Source organism: Sylvia atricapilla, chromosome Z (genome assembly GCF_009819655.1).
Source record: "Sylvia atricapilla isolate bSylAtr1 chromosome Z, bSylAtr1.pri, whole genome shotgun sequence".
Classification (NCBI taxonomy): Eukaryota; Metazoa; Chordata; class Aves; order Passeriformes; family Sylviidae; genus Sylvia; species Sylvia atricapilla.
The window spans coordinates 43,351,475-43,366,863 of record NC_089174.1 but is presented as its reverse complement, the minus strand read 5'-3'; the positions used below and the strand labels follow the sequence as shown (position 1 = coordinate 43,366,863).

Here is a 15,389-nt window from a genome sequence, read left to right as displayed (position 1 = left end):
GTCCCACTGCAGGTTAATCCATTGCATTGTCAAATCCTACAAAGAACCCAGATACAGCTCTCCAAAAAAGGACCACTTGGCTCAAGAGGAGGAAATCAGCCATTCAAACCTGAGCCTGACTCCAAAGAGATCTGTCATTAGGATTGCAAATAGCACTAGGGTGCATGCCTTCAGCTCCTGGATGCATAGGCAACACTCCAAATGGGTCCTCTTGTTGTTGGGTTTTTCCACTGTCAATACCACGCAGATTTTACAGCACCAAGCTGCAGTTGTGAAGTGCATCTATGTGCTAGAAACCTTTTTGATGAGCAGATTTTGTGCGTCCCTGCAAGCTGCTTGCTGTCTTTTTCCTGAACCACCTTACCTGAATAAAAGAAGCCAGAGACTTTTTCCTAAGTGAATATATGCTTGGAGGGTAAAAGTACATCAGCCTTTTCTTCCACACTTAGTGAAAGAAAGATGAAAGCCTGTCAAATATATGCTTTCTGTTTGAGCCTGGCATTTTGATGCCTCTTTTGGCCAGTTCGTATTAGATTAAATTAGGTACCTTCCCAAGCAGCAGTGATTCACAACTTTTTGCTATGCTTCCAGCTGGCATCCTTGTGCTGAGGCTGTACCTCAGCTGGTCTCTCTGCATTCTCCATTTGGATGCCTCATTGGCTGCTTGTCATGACTCAGTTTGAACTTTGCCTTCCTCTTCAGCCTTTTCCAAAGGCAGCACCCACTCCAGCATGGTCTCAGCAGCATAATTCCTCCTGCCATCTGCTCACTGAATGACTGGTATTGCCTCCAAACTCAGCCTGCTTCCCCAGTCCCTTGCTCCCCATAACAAAGCAGTTCTTTCCCTCAAGTGTGGCAGTGAGCATCGTCTTTGCCAGATGGCTTGCACTTCTCTCCTCTCTGGAGGGGAAGCACACTCATTACCCTCACTTTTGAAGACATTTCAGTCTGCAGGCATGCATGTGCATATCTGTTAACTTCTCCTACCTGATTCCCTGGCCTGGTTAGAAAGAACAAGAACTTGGAAAATGTCAAAATATTTTAGGTGGGGGTGAATTTGTTTTCAAATTTTATCGGACTGTCTTACAGTGTGTCATCCTTCTAGAAGCACTGGATTTTAGCAGGAGTGCATCTGCCATGACTGCAGCCAACCACAGGCGTCCTGTGATGCCACATGGCTGGGTAATTCTGTTAGCCACAGTGCACCACAGGCATATAAGTTCAAGAAGAAAGTATGAACTTCATTTGGTAAGGTGAGGAAACTGCAAGTTTATGGACCTGGACTGTTAACACCATTCTAATAAACATTTCAGGTTGGGGAAAATTTGGCATAAATTTGGTCCTTCAAGGCACCACCTTTTTCTAAACATCTATACCAGTAAACAAGTTAGAAAAACACCAGGTGTTAGGAGGAGGCTTTCTACAGGGATTGTTTATAGAGATTGTTTTGGGTTCTTTCTCACAGTTTCCCAGGCCAGACTGAGAGAGTTTTGTCCCTGGCTTTCCCATAGGCTTCAAGGCACTGCCTGGAGCCTAAGAATTCATGTTCTGACCACTGTCAGTCCCCACAAAGGTTTACTTTTCATCCCTCAAAACTTGTCATGGGCAACTCAGTCCTCTTCAGGGATGTTCTTTATGCAGTCAGCTCATTCCTAAGTCTTTTTCTTCCAGGTAGCCTCTTCCTTTCTATCCATGCTTTAACAATTTCTGTAAATGACAAATTACTTTCTTATTCTGTGCTGCAGCTTTGCTTCTGTATTTTGTAGTATGAAGCACATCCTTTTTTTCATTTTCTGGAATTTTTTTTCTTCTCTCTACACTTACCCAACAATGTAAGTGCCTGAAAATGCAGCAGCATTTCTATTTTGATCAAATTGTTCATCCAGTCACTCCGACTTGGTCACGCTGGATTGAGCACACATAAAGGAGATTCCCTATCCGAGCTGCTTTTGGGGCAGCTGGATGGCACTAAGTAACCTGTGGTGCCATCCACCCCACTGCAGCTAAACAGGACCCTCAGTTTCTCAGATCCTTTTTCTACAGATTCTTTTCAGGCGTTCCTGTTGCAATGACGTGTACTAAATATTTGAGGAGGGAACATGCATCAACCTCTAAAGGATCATGAGGTCAGTTTAACTTCTGTAATTAAGAGTAACACTCTGTTGCAGAGAACTTGGCCTGTGACAGCCCCTGGTGGTTTTTCATTATTCTAGTGTTTCTCCACTTCCACACTAGCATACTGGCACAGGAGACTGTACACAGAAGTGAAGAACAGTTAGAAGAATTGATGTTGTAAGCTGACTTGACTGTCAGGAAAGACCTTAGCATGGTTAGTTGCTCATGTCAGATGGCAATAAGTCTATTTGCCTTGGATTTTTTCACTGAGAATACTGTCATGCAATTCTGTCACTCGATGCTGTGCTTATTTCAAGGTTTGTATGGCTTCTGGTAGACATGTCAAAACCATATAACTTCCATTTCTATCACCTGAAGAATCAGTCTTCAGCTAAGAAACTGAAGCTGTTTCACCTCTGCATATTCTGACAGACTCACTCAGGTGATCACCGGGCAATAGCTAAAGCAGCTGTTTTAGCATGATGAGAGTTCGTAACCCTTGGGTGAAGTGCTGAGTGAATGCTCCCTTTGCTCCATGATGGTTGTCCTGTGTCTTGCCTTCCATCTCTCTCCTGCACTCTTACACATTCCCTGAGGCAGGGGTGCGGGTGACTGGAAATGTGAAGTCACCTGATAGGATGCTGCCTGATTCCCTTCGGTCTGCACGGCATAAGCTCTTCTTGCATAGTGGTAGTGAAAGCAACTCTGCAAGGCTTTGCTCTGCTCAGCAGGCTGCAGAGTTTGCTGCAGATGCAAACCAGAAATCTATCTTTCTACTGCCTACTTACCGTCAGGAGGGTTATATGCCTTCTTGCCTCTTGTTTCTTCCCCCAAACGTCAGTTCTCAGAAGGAAGCTCTATCCTGCTGCTAGCCATGCATCCTGAGACATGGCTATGTTGGTGTTGCTCTGCTTTCTGTGTGTGGGCATTCGTGTTCACATCCTTCATTAAAGGTAGGCTCTCTTTGATATCAGGTTCTAGAATATATTTTTGTTACTGCTTCTGTTTTCTTGAATAAATTCAATGTAAAGCTTCCTCCAGCTATTTTTAACCTGAACTGTGTAAGATTTCAACAGTATTTGAAAAGAGCTAAAACAATACTAGTTTTCCAAGGTAAAACTCTTCATTTTTGTTTGATAACTAATGGAAGAACTATTTTTAGAAAACAATAGAAATTGACTAGGTGTCCTAGTAATTTCATTTGGTGCTTCAATTTGCAAGTGCTGAAATGATACAGGCTAGGATGTGCCTGGTCAATACTCACACTTTCAAAAGTGAAAACTTGATCTATTATTATTCCCGTATTGTTTATGGTCTGTGTTTTAAATATGCTGCAATAATTTCTGTTCACAACTCTCACTGAATTTAGCAGGATTTTTTGCTTTTAGAACACATTTGTTTTGAAAGTCTTGCTTCTGCAGGTGGCCAAGATGTGTATTAGATATAGTACTTGTCTTAGCAAAGCATAAAAAGTTGTCTTAAAGCAGCACCATGAGATAAGACCGAAATATTTGTCTTGTTTTGTTACTTTACTTTAAAGCATGTGTCTATTAAGAAGCCAGTGGGAAAATTTCAAATGAAACATGATTTTAGATGCATTTACTTCAGTAATGAGATTTCATGCTCCCACAGTAGTGTACTTCTAATCACAGTGCTATGAGTGGGGATGATGAAATCTGGAAAGAAAATTTTTAGTTCTTTTTTGAATGGAACAATACATGATATAAAAGCATCCAAACTTTATAGACATTCATGTGTCTTCTCTGAGTGATGCTGAAAGGATGGAACAAAACATCAAGTTTTCAAATTTTTGCTAGAATTTTCTTTCCATACACGTAAGTGACCAGTAACCAACATTTCATCTTGCAGTTATGATAATCCCCTGCAATTTCAGTATGCTTTTTACTTTCTTTAAATCTCTTTTTCAAGAATACGGGAAGGACTTAATTATGTAAGTACAGCATACTGAGACCAACTGTGCCCCTGCAGGACATCTGCACATCCATAGGCCCTTGTGTTCACTGTAGGATATGTAAATTGCAAATTTATGTGCTGTGCTGTGCCAGAGACCATGCTGCCTGGCGCAAACTCCTTCTGTGTTTGATATTTGCAATCAAAAAGGCTTATCATGGTTGCTTGTCTGATGTGTTCTAGTGTAGTCTGGGACTAATGCAAAAAACTTACGACAATGAGTCTGAAAACAATTTTTTCCTCGGTTGTATCAGTAATATCGTTGAGATCATCATATAGTTTTGATAACATAGCTGTGCACAACATGAGAAGGAAATGATAAATCTTGACCTTATAAAATATTTTTTTATTTTAGGTGCTGAATTACAATAATTTATTGTAATAGCAAAGTTATTCAATAAAATTGTTCTTCTGAGCTGAAGTTGCCAGAGCCAATAAAATTTAATATTTTCTTTTTGAAATCAAAATGTATAGCCTTTAACACTTTGAGAATAACTGTTTCAGGTTTGGACTATGTGTAACAGGTTAGGAGCATTGTTCTTAACTCTGCAGTGAGTCAACTCACTGCTTGTCACATACTTTGGGTTTTTTTAAGCCATTTGGTCTGTTCTTCATTAGTAAGAGACTACAGCTGTGATCTGCTGGTTCCCAAAGAACAGTTCTGTATTACACAGATGCATGCTATTCTATAAGAACTGTTAATATTTCCACTTTTTTCTTGTTCATAGAACTTAATGAATGAAATTTCTGCAAACAAAAATTGTGCTATCTAAAGAGTGGAAAAATCAATTGTAAGGATAAAATGCAGACATAATGTTTAAGATTAGGAGGCATCATTGTAGTCTCACCTGATAGAGATTTTGATACAGTAGTTGCAGCCTCAACCTTTTAATTTCTAAGTAGCTATGCTTTTCATAAACACCCTGTTTTACCAGAAAGACTCACAAAGATTAAATCTGTCACATTTTGACTTCTTGCATTTCACACCACCTTATTCTACTTTGGTGTGACACCAGAGTGGGCCAAATGGAGTCTGATAGGCTATATCCAGCTTAGGGGTACAACCACTGAATTCATTACCTTACTATTTGAGGAAACAAGGAGCAGCCAACATTCTGCAGGAGGATGCTTGCAACTGACAGCATACTGGCAACCTCTCCTCTCTATGTTCTGGTGGCTTTAAACAAATCCCTTTTTCCTACCTCTATTTCCTAATCCCTATTTCCTACCAATGCAGATACCACAGCCTGTGAATCAGAGGAACGGTTATTTCACAAGCTCTTCTCCCAATACAATCAGTTCATTAGGCCGGTGGAAAATGTGTCTGATCCTGTCACTGTGTATTTTGAACTGGCCATTACACAGCTTACAAATGTGGTAAGACTCACTACAGAATACTGATGAGCTTTGGGGAGGTTGTAAACACATGGAAATTGCTGAAGCAGGAGATGTGATTGTGACAGCTGCATGCACCCACAGCTCTCCTAGCTTTCATTTCATGTCTATCTAAGTGCACATGCTGAGACCTTTGCAGTTCTTTCAGACAGACGAGTTGTTCCAGTTCCTTGAACAAATTATTTGAATGATTCAGATCCACTTCCTTACACTGTAGCATCAAAACCCTCGGCTTCAGGTAGCAGCCATCAGAGCCCAGGGCAGAAGTACTGAATGCCCACTCTTCACAGGGCTAGCTGTTCCAAAGACACCTGGTGTGTCCATGTTGTGTGTAGCATGTGACCAGTTCTCCTATGGGGCTACTGAATTTTCCCAGTAGTCCTGAGGGGGAAAAAAATCTTTTTTTTTTTTTATTTTTATTCTTTTTCAATCTGTTTGTTTCAAAATTATGTAAAGGAAAAGTGGGGCAAGTGGAAGAGTGGTGCTTTAAAGTATGGAGGTAGGGATGAATGTTGCATGTTTTGGAATGCAAATAGATGTGGGGCAAGCATGCTGGGCAGGACAGAGGCAATGTGGAAGAAGCAAAGCATCATGAATTGATTTCAATTTGATTTCTGATTCATGACTGATCGGCAATTGCAATAAGTGACTGTAAAAAGAAGGTCTCTGTGTAACAATTACCAACAGTTTAGTGCTGGTCAAGTGCATCTGCTCTAGAGGTTTGCATAGAAATTCAAAATACTGTGATACAGATGCCATTTTCCTTGAATCTCAACCAATTCTGTACGGTGCAATCGGAGCTTTTTAAACACTGAATCCAACAAAATACACAGCCATAAGAAGAACCTTATTCCTCTGGTACAAGTCAGAGCAATTCTAGGTTGTGTGCTCTCCCAATACTCAAATGCCTGACAAAACAATGCAGTTTTCTGTATATGTGATATTTATAAACCATGATTTTTCAGTGAAGTTTTACTAATTTTTCAGTAGGGTTGCACACAACACTGTACAATGTGTAAACCTCTTGAAAGATGCTAGAAAAAATCTGCTGTCAGTTAATGTGAATTTAATTCTCTCTTAATTCTCTCTTCAAGTTTTATGAGCTAAGTTTTTTACCATCTCAGAATACTATAACTCTTTGTGCCTGTGTTGCTTTATAGGATGAAGTCAATCAGATTATGGAAACAAATTTGTGGCTAAGACACGTAAGTGGCTGTGTTGTGTTTCTCATGCATTTTGCATTGAAATGATGAAATGTGTGTTACTTGTAAGTTAGATCTTAGAATAAGTTTTTGTTTTGTAACAAGAATTTTTAGAAATAATAAGGAGAAGCTCCACAATTGAAAAAGTAATTTCTTCATTCTTTTTATCTAGGAGTTACATCGTCTTTCTTTCCTGTGGGATATATTTTTCTCCAACTTCATGATTATTGGTTTTCTTCTGGAAAATCTAGCTGGATGTAGTCCTTAAAGAGTCATTCAATATGCAGCTCTGCAGTCCTAGGTCATCCCCACCAAAATACTTACTAGAAAATGGAACATGCCTCCATTATTCCTAATAGTTTTAGTATTTTGACATAGATAAGGATGCTTAGAGGACCTAAACTGCTAAGAAAATATAGTTAACTTGCACCATTTTTTTTTTCAGGCAGTGATTGTGGTCCATACAAACTTTTCTGTAAAAGATATTGTACTTAAAATACATGAGAAACCATGGAGCATGGCCCTATGACATAGGGCAATGGAAGCAAAGCAGGAGAGCCACTGTGCATCCCTTGCTGCCCTTACCTGGTATTTCAGTAGTCCTGTGGAGCCAATACTGTCTTCTGGCAGCAGCTGCCTGTTCATGTGCAGGTGGACCAAACATGGGGATGCTGGTCTCCTCTGGTACTGTCTTCCTCTTACGTGTGGGGTGCTGCAACAAGGCCTCTATTTTCTCTCAGCAATGGGGAGGTCACAAGGCTCTTACAAGAGAGAGGAGGGATCTCAGCATGCTAGCAGTTCACAGCAATTGGCATCCCATCCCATCACAGAGAAGAGAGTAGCAATCCATGGGAGCAGTATTCACACATGTCTAGTGTTTCTCCAGGTCATGGTCTTGCTGTCTTTTGGACCATTGTCCCCTTCTCCACATGCTACACTTCACCATAGTCTGTCATTTTACAGGACGATCTAAGAAACAGATATTTGTTGGTAATTTAAGGTTTTATAATCCTTGTCCATTCTTCTTCCAGATTTGGAATGACTACAAACTGCGATGGGATCCCAAACAATATGATGGCATTGAATTTGTTCGAGTACCAGCAGATAAAATTTGGAAACCAGATATTGTCTTGTATAATAAGTATGATGATTTGTTTTACCCATTTTATTGATTCATTTGAATCCTTCTCTCAAAAATATCCCCTTGCATCACCTATGAAAACACCCATTACATTTTATTTTCATGGTAGTTTTTTTCTTTGCGTCATTTGTCTTTCCAGTGCTGTGGGAGATTTTCAAGTTGAAGGCAAGACCAAAGCCCTCCTTCGCTATGACGGAATGATCACCTGGACCCCACCAGCTATTTTTAAAAGCTCCTGTCCTATGGATATTACCTTTTTCCCATTTGATCATCAGAACTGTTCACTCAAATTTGGCTCATGGACCTATGACAAAGCCAAAATTGATCTTCTGATCATTGGATCTAAAGTAGATATGAATGAGTTTTGGGAAAATAGTGAATGGGAAATAGTTGATGCTTCTGGCTACAAACATGATATCAAATATAACTGCTGTGAAGAGATCTACACAGACATAACATATTCCTTTTATATTCGAAGGTTGCCAATGTTCTACACCATAAATCTGATCATTCCCTGTCTTTTCATCTCATTCCTGACTGTGTTAGTTTTTTACCTACCATCTGACTGTGGTGAGAAAGTTACTCTTTGCATCTCTGTGCTTCTTTCTTTGACTGTATTTTTACTGGTGATTACAGAAACAATCCCATCCACTTCTTTAGTAATTCCCCTAGTCGGTGAATATTTACTTTTCACAATGATATTTGTGACTCTATCAATTGTCATCACAGTGTTTGTCCTCAATATACATTACAGGACTCCAACAACACACACAATGCCCAGATGGGTAAAGACCGTCTTTCTTAGCCTTCTCCCCAAAGTCCTGTTGATGCAGAGGCCACTAGAAAAGCAGAAAAAATCCACCTCCAGAAAAAACAAGAAAGTATTGGACAGTAAGCTGAGCAAGTCAAAGCACAGCAAACAGAGAGACACCAAATTGCCCAAGGAGCAACGGTGCAGTCACTGTGATAAGGCAACTGAACTGTCTACTCCCAAAAGACAGCTGAGCCAGAAGTCACTGAAATGGATGGCAGAGCACATGGAGTACTCCCCAGAGGTGAAGGATGTCATCAGCAATGTCCAGTTCATCGCAGAGAACATGAGGTCTCAAAATGAAACCAAAGAGGTAAGGGGGGTAACCATCCCGTAGGTGTTTGTTTGATTATGCTAAAACAATGGCAATGACAAGGTGGAGTGCCTGTGTGTGAAGATCGGGGCTAGATCAGCAGGGCACATCTCCTGGTAGGAGTCTGTTACAGACCACCTAGGCAGATGATGTATTCTACAGAAGGCTGGAATCATGATCACCAGCCCTTTTTCGTGAGGGACTTCAACTGCCAGGAACCTGCTGATAAGCAGCACAGAAGACATAGCAGAGAAGAATCAATCTCGGAGGTTCCTGGAGTGTGTGGAAGATAATTTCCTGACACAGGAAGCAAGCCAATGAGGGAAGGTGCCCTACTGGACTCACTGAACAGAGAGGGATGAGTGGGAGATGTGACAGTTAGAGGCCCTGGACACAGAGACCACAGAATGACAGAGTTTTCAATTTGGGGTAAAGTTATGAGGGGTGCCAGCAGAGCTGTATCTCCAGCAGCTAGACTTTGGCCTATTTAAGAAATTGATTGCCAGAGTGCCTTTGGAGTGAGTCCTGAAGGTCAAAGGAGTCCACGAAGGCTGGACGAGGTCTAAGAAGGAAATGCTAAAGATACAGAAGCAGTAAGACAAGTTGCTGGGGAAGAAGACCATCTAATGGGTTTGCTTGTGTGAGGCCATTTTTTTTTTCCTCTTTGGGATTACTATCTTAGAAAATGGTGCATATTGGAATTTAAAGGATTCTGGGGCCACATGCTCGTGTAAACAAGCAACTAAAAGAAGCTGCAAAAGAATTTTCTGACACCAAGAACTCACAAGGAGCAGAAATTCTCTGACACTTCAAGATATTTTTGGAAGTGTTTAGAACCTAATGAAATATATATCTTTGATCTGTCATGGAATTTTTGCTTTTTGTTTTGAAGTTTTTTAAATGGTCTATGATGGTAAAATCCATTTCAAAGCTAAATACTGCTGTATTTATATTGGGAATCACAAAAACTTTATAGGGAAATGTTGATATGCCTACTTTCTATCAGAATATTTGGTTAAAATTCATACAACTTCTGTGAAACCTTAAGATCACCTTTGCTCCCCCCTTCCTTTATGCCCTGCAGAAGAAGTTTCATCTGGAAGCAAAATCTATAAATTTCTGTATAAAGGAGTAGAGTTAAGCTGGTGACTAAATTCATAGAGTGAGCATGCACTACATGCCAGCCTGGAGCAAAAGACAGGAATCTATCACCATAGAGGAGGATGGGGATTGAGCTGAGCTCTGCTTAGTACCTGTTGCCTTAGTGCTTTGCTTAATCCAGACATTTCTGCCTTGCTTTCATTACCACATCAGCTACATAAAACATATTCATTTCCTGATTCAGCTGCTTTCTCTGATGCTCTCCCAAAAAGAAGTTTTGTGTGCCGTCATCCAAATAACTTACTGTCTTGATTGTACAGCTCAGGAGAAGTCCTCCTTTGCTGGTTTTGTTGATCTGCATTTTACAAATCTCTTCTGCCACATGAAATTTTATTCTTAGTCCAGTGCATTCATGAGCAGCTTTGTATCTTACCTTTCAGAACATACTAGAGATGGGGAGCATGATTTTTCGTTTACAAAAATCCCCTTTTCAGGGAAAAAAAGCAGGATTTGTTCTCAGGCAGGCACTGAGAAAAATTATTCTGGAGGCTGCTTCTGGCTTCTTCAGCCAGATGTACAAAGCAGTGTGGGTGGTGTTATGTCCTAGTCCTATATAAATAAAAAAACCCTTTAAAATTATAGAAACATTTACAGCTGTTGGAGTTCTTCCTGCATATTCTTTCATGCAAAGTACAGCTTCCATTTCTGATTTTCAGAAGTTCTCCAGGGTTCTTCCCTGACTACCAGCCTGTTTCTGTCCATGGTCATGTTACTATCATGGCCACCCTCTTTTTCATAATATACCTATCACTCAACCCAACACTAATGACTATTACAGCTATCCTCTCAGTAGCCCTAGAAATTGGATAGGATTAAACTAAATACAAATTTGAAAATTCTTACCTTATCTATCTGCTTCTCACCTGAGCTGAATTGCCATTATTATAGTTTACAACTTTAAACTTACTCTACATAAATTTTACTTATACTCCCTAATACCTGATGCTGTATTCCTCACCCTCAACACAGTCTAAATCCTAAACTCAGTATTTTCTTGGAGGAAAATATAATAAAATTGGGAAAACAAGTGGAAGATCTCTCAGAGAGAGCTCTTAACTAGTCACTAGTTTATATGCTTGAATGTTCTACTGATGCCGTGTTTCTTGTGCAGTACAAGTTTAAAGGTACAGTTTAAAGGACAGCAACTTCATTGAATGTGGTTCTGAGGTCTGTCTCTCAGCCATGCAAAATCCACTCTGTCCTGCTTGGCACATGACACTGCAGTTTGCTCAGTTGGAACCCTTGCTTTGCCATAGTCTGTGTGTCCATGTGTCCAGTTTCCTGAAATCAGTGGGGCTTGATTAGCAAGACAGTGTTTCAAATCAGACCAGAATAACAAACTGTGTTTTGTGGGCTGTCAGGATAAATCCTTCAACAGGGTTTAGTATGTGCAGCTGTGGTGGCTGTGCTTGCTGTTAAACCATCCCCAGTCTGCACCCACTGCATGTTCAGGTCCTATTTGTTTATATCAGAGCCACAACCATGGATGGACTACCCTCAGACTCAAATAGGTAGAACAACTTAGCAAACTAGGACAGTGTTGTTTGTTCTCGGCCAAAAGCGGTAAAATACCATTAGAAAATCATCCCCCTCGGGAGAGGCTTGAAAACTGCAGCAACTATAAGCAAGCATGACAAGCAACATTCCTGACTTGCATGTGTGTTCTTTCTCACATTCAAAAGCACAAGGGGCATTTCTAATGCATAATGTCAATTCACAATTGTATGTAACATTACATGTAATTTATCCTTCTCTTTTTTATTCTTTTGCAGGTGGAAGATGATTGGAAATATGTAGCTATGGTGATAGACAGAGTATTTCTCTGGGTATTTATAATCCTTTGTGTGTTTGGGACTGTAGGGCTCTTTATCCAGCCACTAATAGCAGAGACATAACTCTATCCACTGCTTTTTATCCACTTCTGCTCTTGTTCCATTTTTGGTTCAGAAATTTACCTTCTATTTCTCTCCTCTAACATAACCCCTCTGCTCACCACCTCATCAACACCCAGCCACAGAGGGTCCCAGAACAAGAAACTATGTGTTTATTTACACTTATGTTTGAAATCAGACAGATTTTACACATTTTAATCATATTTGAAGACAGACGGACTTAACATTAGAATATGGTTACCATGTGAGAGACACGTTTGAAAACTATGTGTTTCTAAAATCTTTTAAAATTAGTTTGATCTGCCGTTTACATTTCCATGTGACTAAAATCCCCTTTGCTTCCTGATATTGAGTACCAAGACCTTGATGAGCTTCAGTAGGATTTCCAAGCCATACATCTTATCAGGTAAAGAGTGGTCCTAGTCCACATGTTCTGCTCTGAAAACTCTTGCTTGCTCAGGCTCAGACATAAACCTAACAGAAAAGGGTTTGTCCCTGAGTAGCTACTTGTTATAGTCAGAATTGGTTTGACAGCAGTGGATTGATCTGATGTTTTGTGTTTTTAAAATGCAAGACCAACCTAGATTATGCATATCCCAGCAGAACAGGGCTGGATACCATGAATCCAATGTGAAGCTGAGCACTTTGCTTCAAACAGCTGTGCAGCAGTGTTCTGTTTCGCAGCTCCTCATGGGTCTGTGCTGTGTGTGCAAACCTGTAACTGCAGGGCCATGTCCTTTGGGCCTGAGGTTGCTGCTCTGTAACCGGGTCCCAATCCTATTGTGCTTCCTCCTGAAACACTTAGCAGATGTGTTCCTGATGTGGTTTCTATAAAATGTAGATAGTTTGCCATTAAGTCCCTCATTTGTTCATATTCCTATAAGTTTTGTGCTGAAAGGTTCTTCTTTAAAAGGCACTGCTACAATTAAACCAAATGGGTCCAAGAATACAAAGCCCTTATCTCTTATGAGAACCTCTAAATTTAACTGTGCAGTGTCAGTGCAGTGTTTTCGGTGTCTGCCACGTGTCAGTCTCTGCTCCAAACATCTTACCTGGAAAGTAAGACTCCCTGTTTCTGAAGTCACTGACTGGCCTTTTACTCCTTTTTGATGTTTCATAATTAAGAGAATAGGAATGTGTTAGTGCATATGTTAGAGATAAAGGTGGAATGACAAGAATATAACTGTCTTAATCCATCCAGACTGTAGAAGAAAACTATTATTTTCTGTAATCCCCCTGGATGTTGTTCAATTATGTAGTGATTGACAGACAGATGTATGAAAAAGCATGTTTTGTTTTTCGCAGCCTGTCAATTAAATGTCACTCCTGAGATACACCTTCTTGAAGAATTTGTGGTTTGGGTTTTTTTTCAGATCTCCTGTTGTGAAATGTGTTTATAGGGGCTACTAAATGACATTTACTATACTGGCCCTTTAATCAGAAAGAAGGTGAGGGAAAAGAAAGGAAATTTGAGGAGGAGAGATGAATTCTGAGCCTAAAAACTTCATTTCTACAGAAAAGACTTCTGACTGCCAGCATTCACTGTTACACTCTATGACCATCCAAACCATGAAAATATTGTGGCTGAAGATGAATTGCATTGAGGTCTTAAGCATGGCAGCTACAACCCCATAGTAAATCTGACTTCAGAAAAATCTCTCATTTACAAAGTCATCTTCTGTCTCTTTTTAGTGTACTATTTACCCCTCCTTTCTCCAACTCAGTAACTTTTGGAACCATCTCTTGTGATGTGTTCAGCACATTCAATACTAATGGGAGCCTAATGTACTACTGCTAGCTGTGAAAGTACTTGACTTACTAGAGAGAGGAGAGATGGAGGATACAAGAATCGTATCAGCATGTCACCTGGAAGAAGACTGTGGTAGGGGTGCCCCTGTAAGCAGGCATGAAAGAGCCCCCACAAAAATGACATTTTTCCTTGCCCCAACACTTGTTGAAGGTTGGGGGACCTTCTAAATGAAATAACAAGAAAAGCTACAACTAAAGCTGGTGCCATTCCAGAGGTTGACTTGGGTCACACATTGTGCACAGCCACAGGAAAGGTCTGTTCTCACCCCATCAGCTCCAAAGTCACATCAGCAATACCCCTTAGTAATATGTCTCAGTGATGAGTGTACCACTGGCAGCAAGAATTCTCCTCTCCTTGGGAGTGATGGCATTTGTGAATTAATATTAAAAGCACAGAAGCAATTCAACAGCTCAACATCTCTTTACATTCTCTTCCCAATGGAGACCGTTCTTCCAGTTTGCCTCCACTAAAAGGCCCAGAGTTTTATATTTATCTTTTGGTGAGTGGGTGATACATGTGGTCTTACCAAGCAATCCCAATGTCTTGGCAAACCAGTGCTCAAACCAGTGCCTGAGAAAGCACAGGTTTAGACAGTATTAAGGCAGTGGGTTCCTGTTTTTTGTTAAAATTTGTGATTTGCAACATTGTCATCCACAGACAGAGTAGGTGGAAGAGAGAGAAGGCCCCATTGGAGGACTGTCTGCCCAAATGTCCTGCCTAGTTGTGTTTTTAGAGGCAGACCTTTGTGAGATATATGTTGAATGCTTTTGTGGGCCAGCAGCAAAGAGATTTAGAGAAGCTCAGAATCAGGGAGCACAAGGAGACTACAGTGCAGTGAGACTACAGATGTAATAGTACCAGATGCAGTGCTAGGATGACTCAAGGCCAGAAGCCATACCTGTGCAACTTTCATACATCTCCAACACATGAGCTCTGTTGATCTTCATCAGCATAAGCCAGAAAAAGCAGCTTGGCATCAGACAGAGACGTGTGAGACAGAGCCATGTGTTGCCTGCCGGTGGGCAACCGAAGTGTTGCATGGTGGAGACAGGACCATCTGTCAGATGGACACCTGAGGCTGCTGCCCAGAGTGGAGGTTGTCATCTGTCACGGTTAACAGGCAGCCTCCTGGAAGCAGTGCTCACAGGGAGCTCAAGAGTCTGGAAATACTGGAAAGAGCTTCCTGGCGCTTTTCATACAGATATTTCACAGTACTGTCTAGGAGAACAAAAGCACTTTATGCAAGAAGAGATGAGTAACTGATAGAATGTTCAACATATATGAGTTTTATGCCAGTATCTTCTTATGCTAAGACATCTCTCTGTACATGCTAAACTGAATGGGTTTATTCCAGCAATATAAAAACCACATCTGAATGCTTCTTGTTCAAACTCACATACAGAGCTAAAAAGTAATGAGGACTTTTGAAGAACATCTCAGCCCCTCTGTTTGAATAGATTTGGGACAAAACTTTTAAAATGGGCTACAGTATAGCATTGTTGACAACAAATCAACAGCAAAGCCCAGTGTATGGACACCCCAGGAATCATTTACTGAATACATTTTTATTAATTATAA

General features: G+C 40.5%; 1 protein-coding gene across 1 annotated transcript; it reads left to right on the top strand.

The window, feature by feature from the left end:
- Positions 1-2,974: 2,974 nt before the first annotated feature.
- CHRNA6 (cholinergic receptor nicotinic alpha 6 subunit) lies at positions 2,975-13,284 on the top strand. Its single transcript, XM_066338652.1, has 6 exons — positions 2,975-3,068; positions 5,324-5,463; positions 6,642-6,686; positions 7,715-7,824; positions 7,964-8,948; positions 11,882-13,284. The coding sequence occupies exons 1-6, from the start codon at positions 2,990-2,992 to the stop codon at positions 12,002-12,004; spliced, it is 1,482 nt and encodes a 493-aa protein (XP_066194749.1). The 5' UTR covers positions 2,975-2,989; the 3' UTR covers positions 12,005-13,284.
- The last annotated feature ends 2,105 nt before the right edge of the window (positions 13,285-15,389 follow it).

Bases quoted from the DNA above. Each gene is read 5' to 3' on its own strand.
- CHRNA6 (XM_066338652.1), top strand. From the start codon at position 2,990: ATGCATCCTGAGACATGGCTATGTTGGTGTTGCTCTGCTTTCTGTGTG. The intron at 3,069-5,323 runs GTAGGCTCTCTT...CTACCAATGCAG, and splicing joins GTTCACATCCTTCATTAAAG to ATACCACAGCCTGTGAATCA. The intron at 8,949-11,881 runs GTAAGGGGGGTA...ATTCTTTTGCAG, and splicing joins CTCAAAATGAAACCAAAGAG to GTGGAAGATGATTGGAAATA.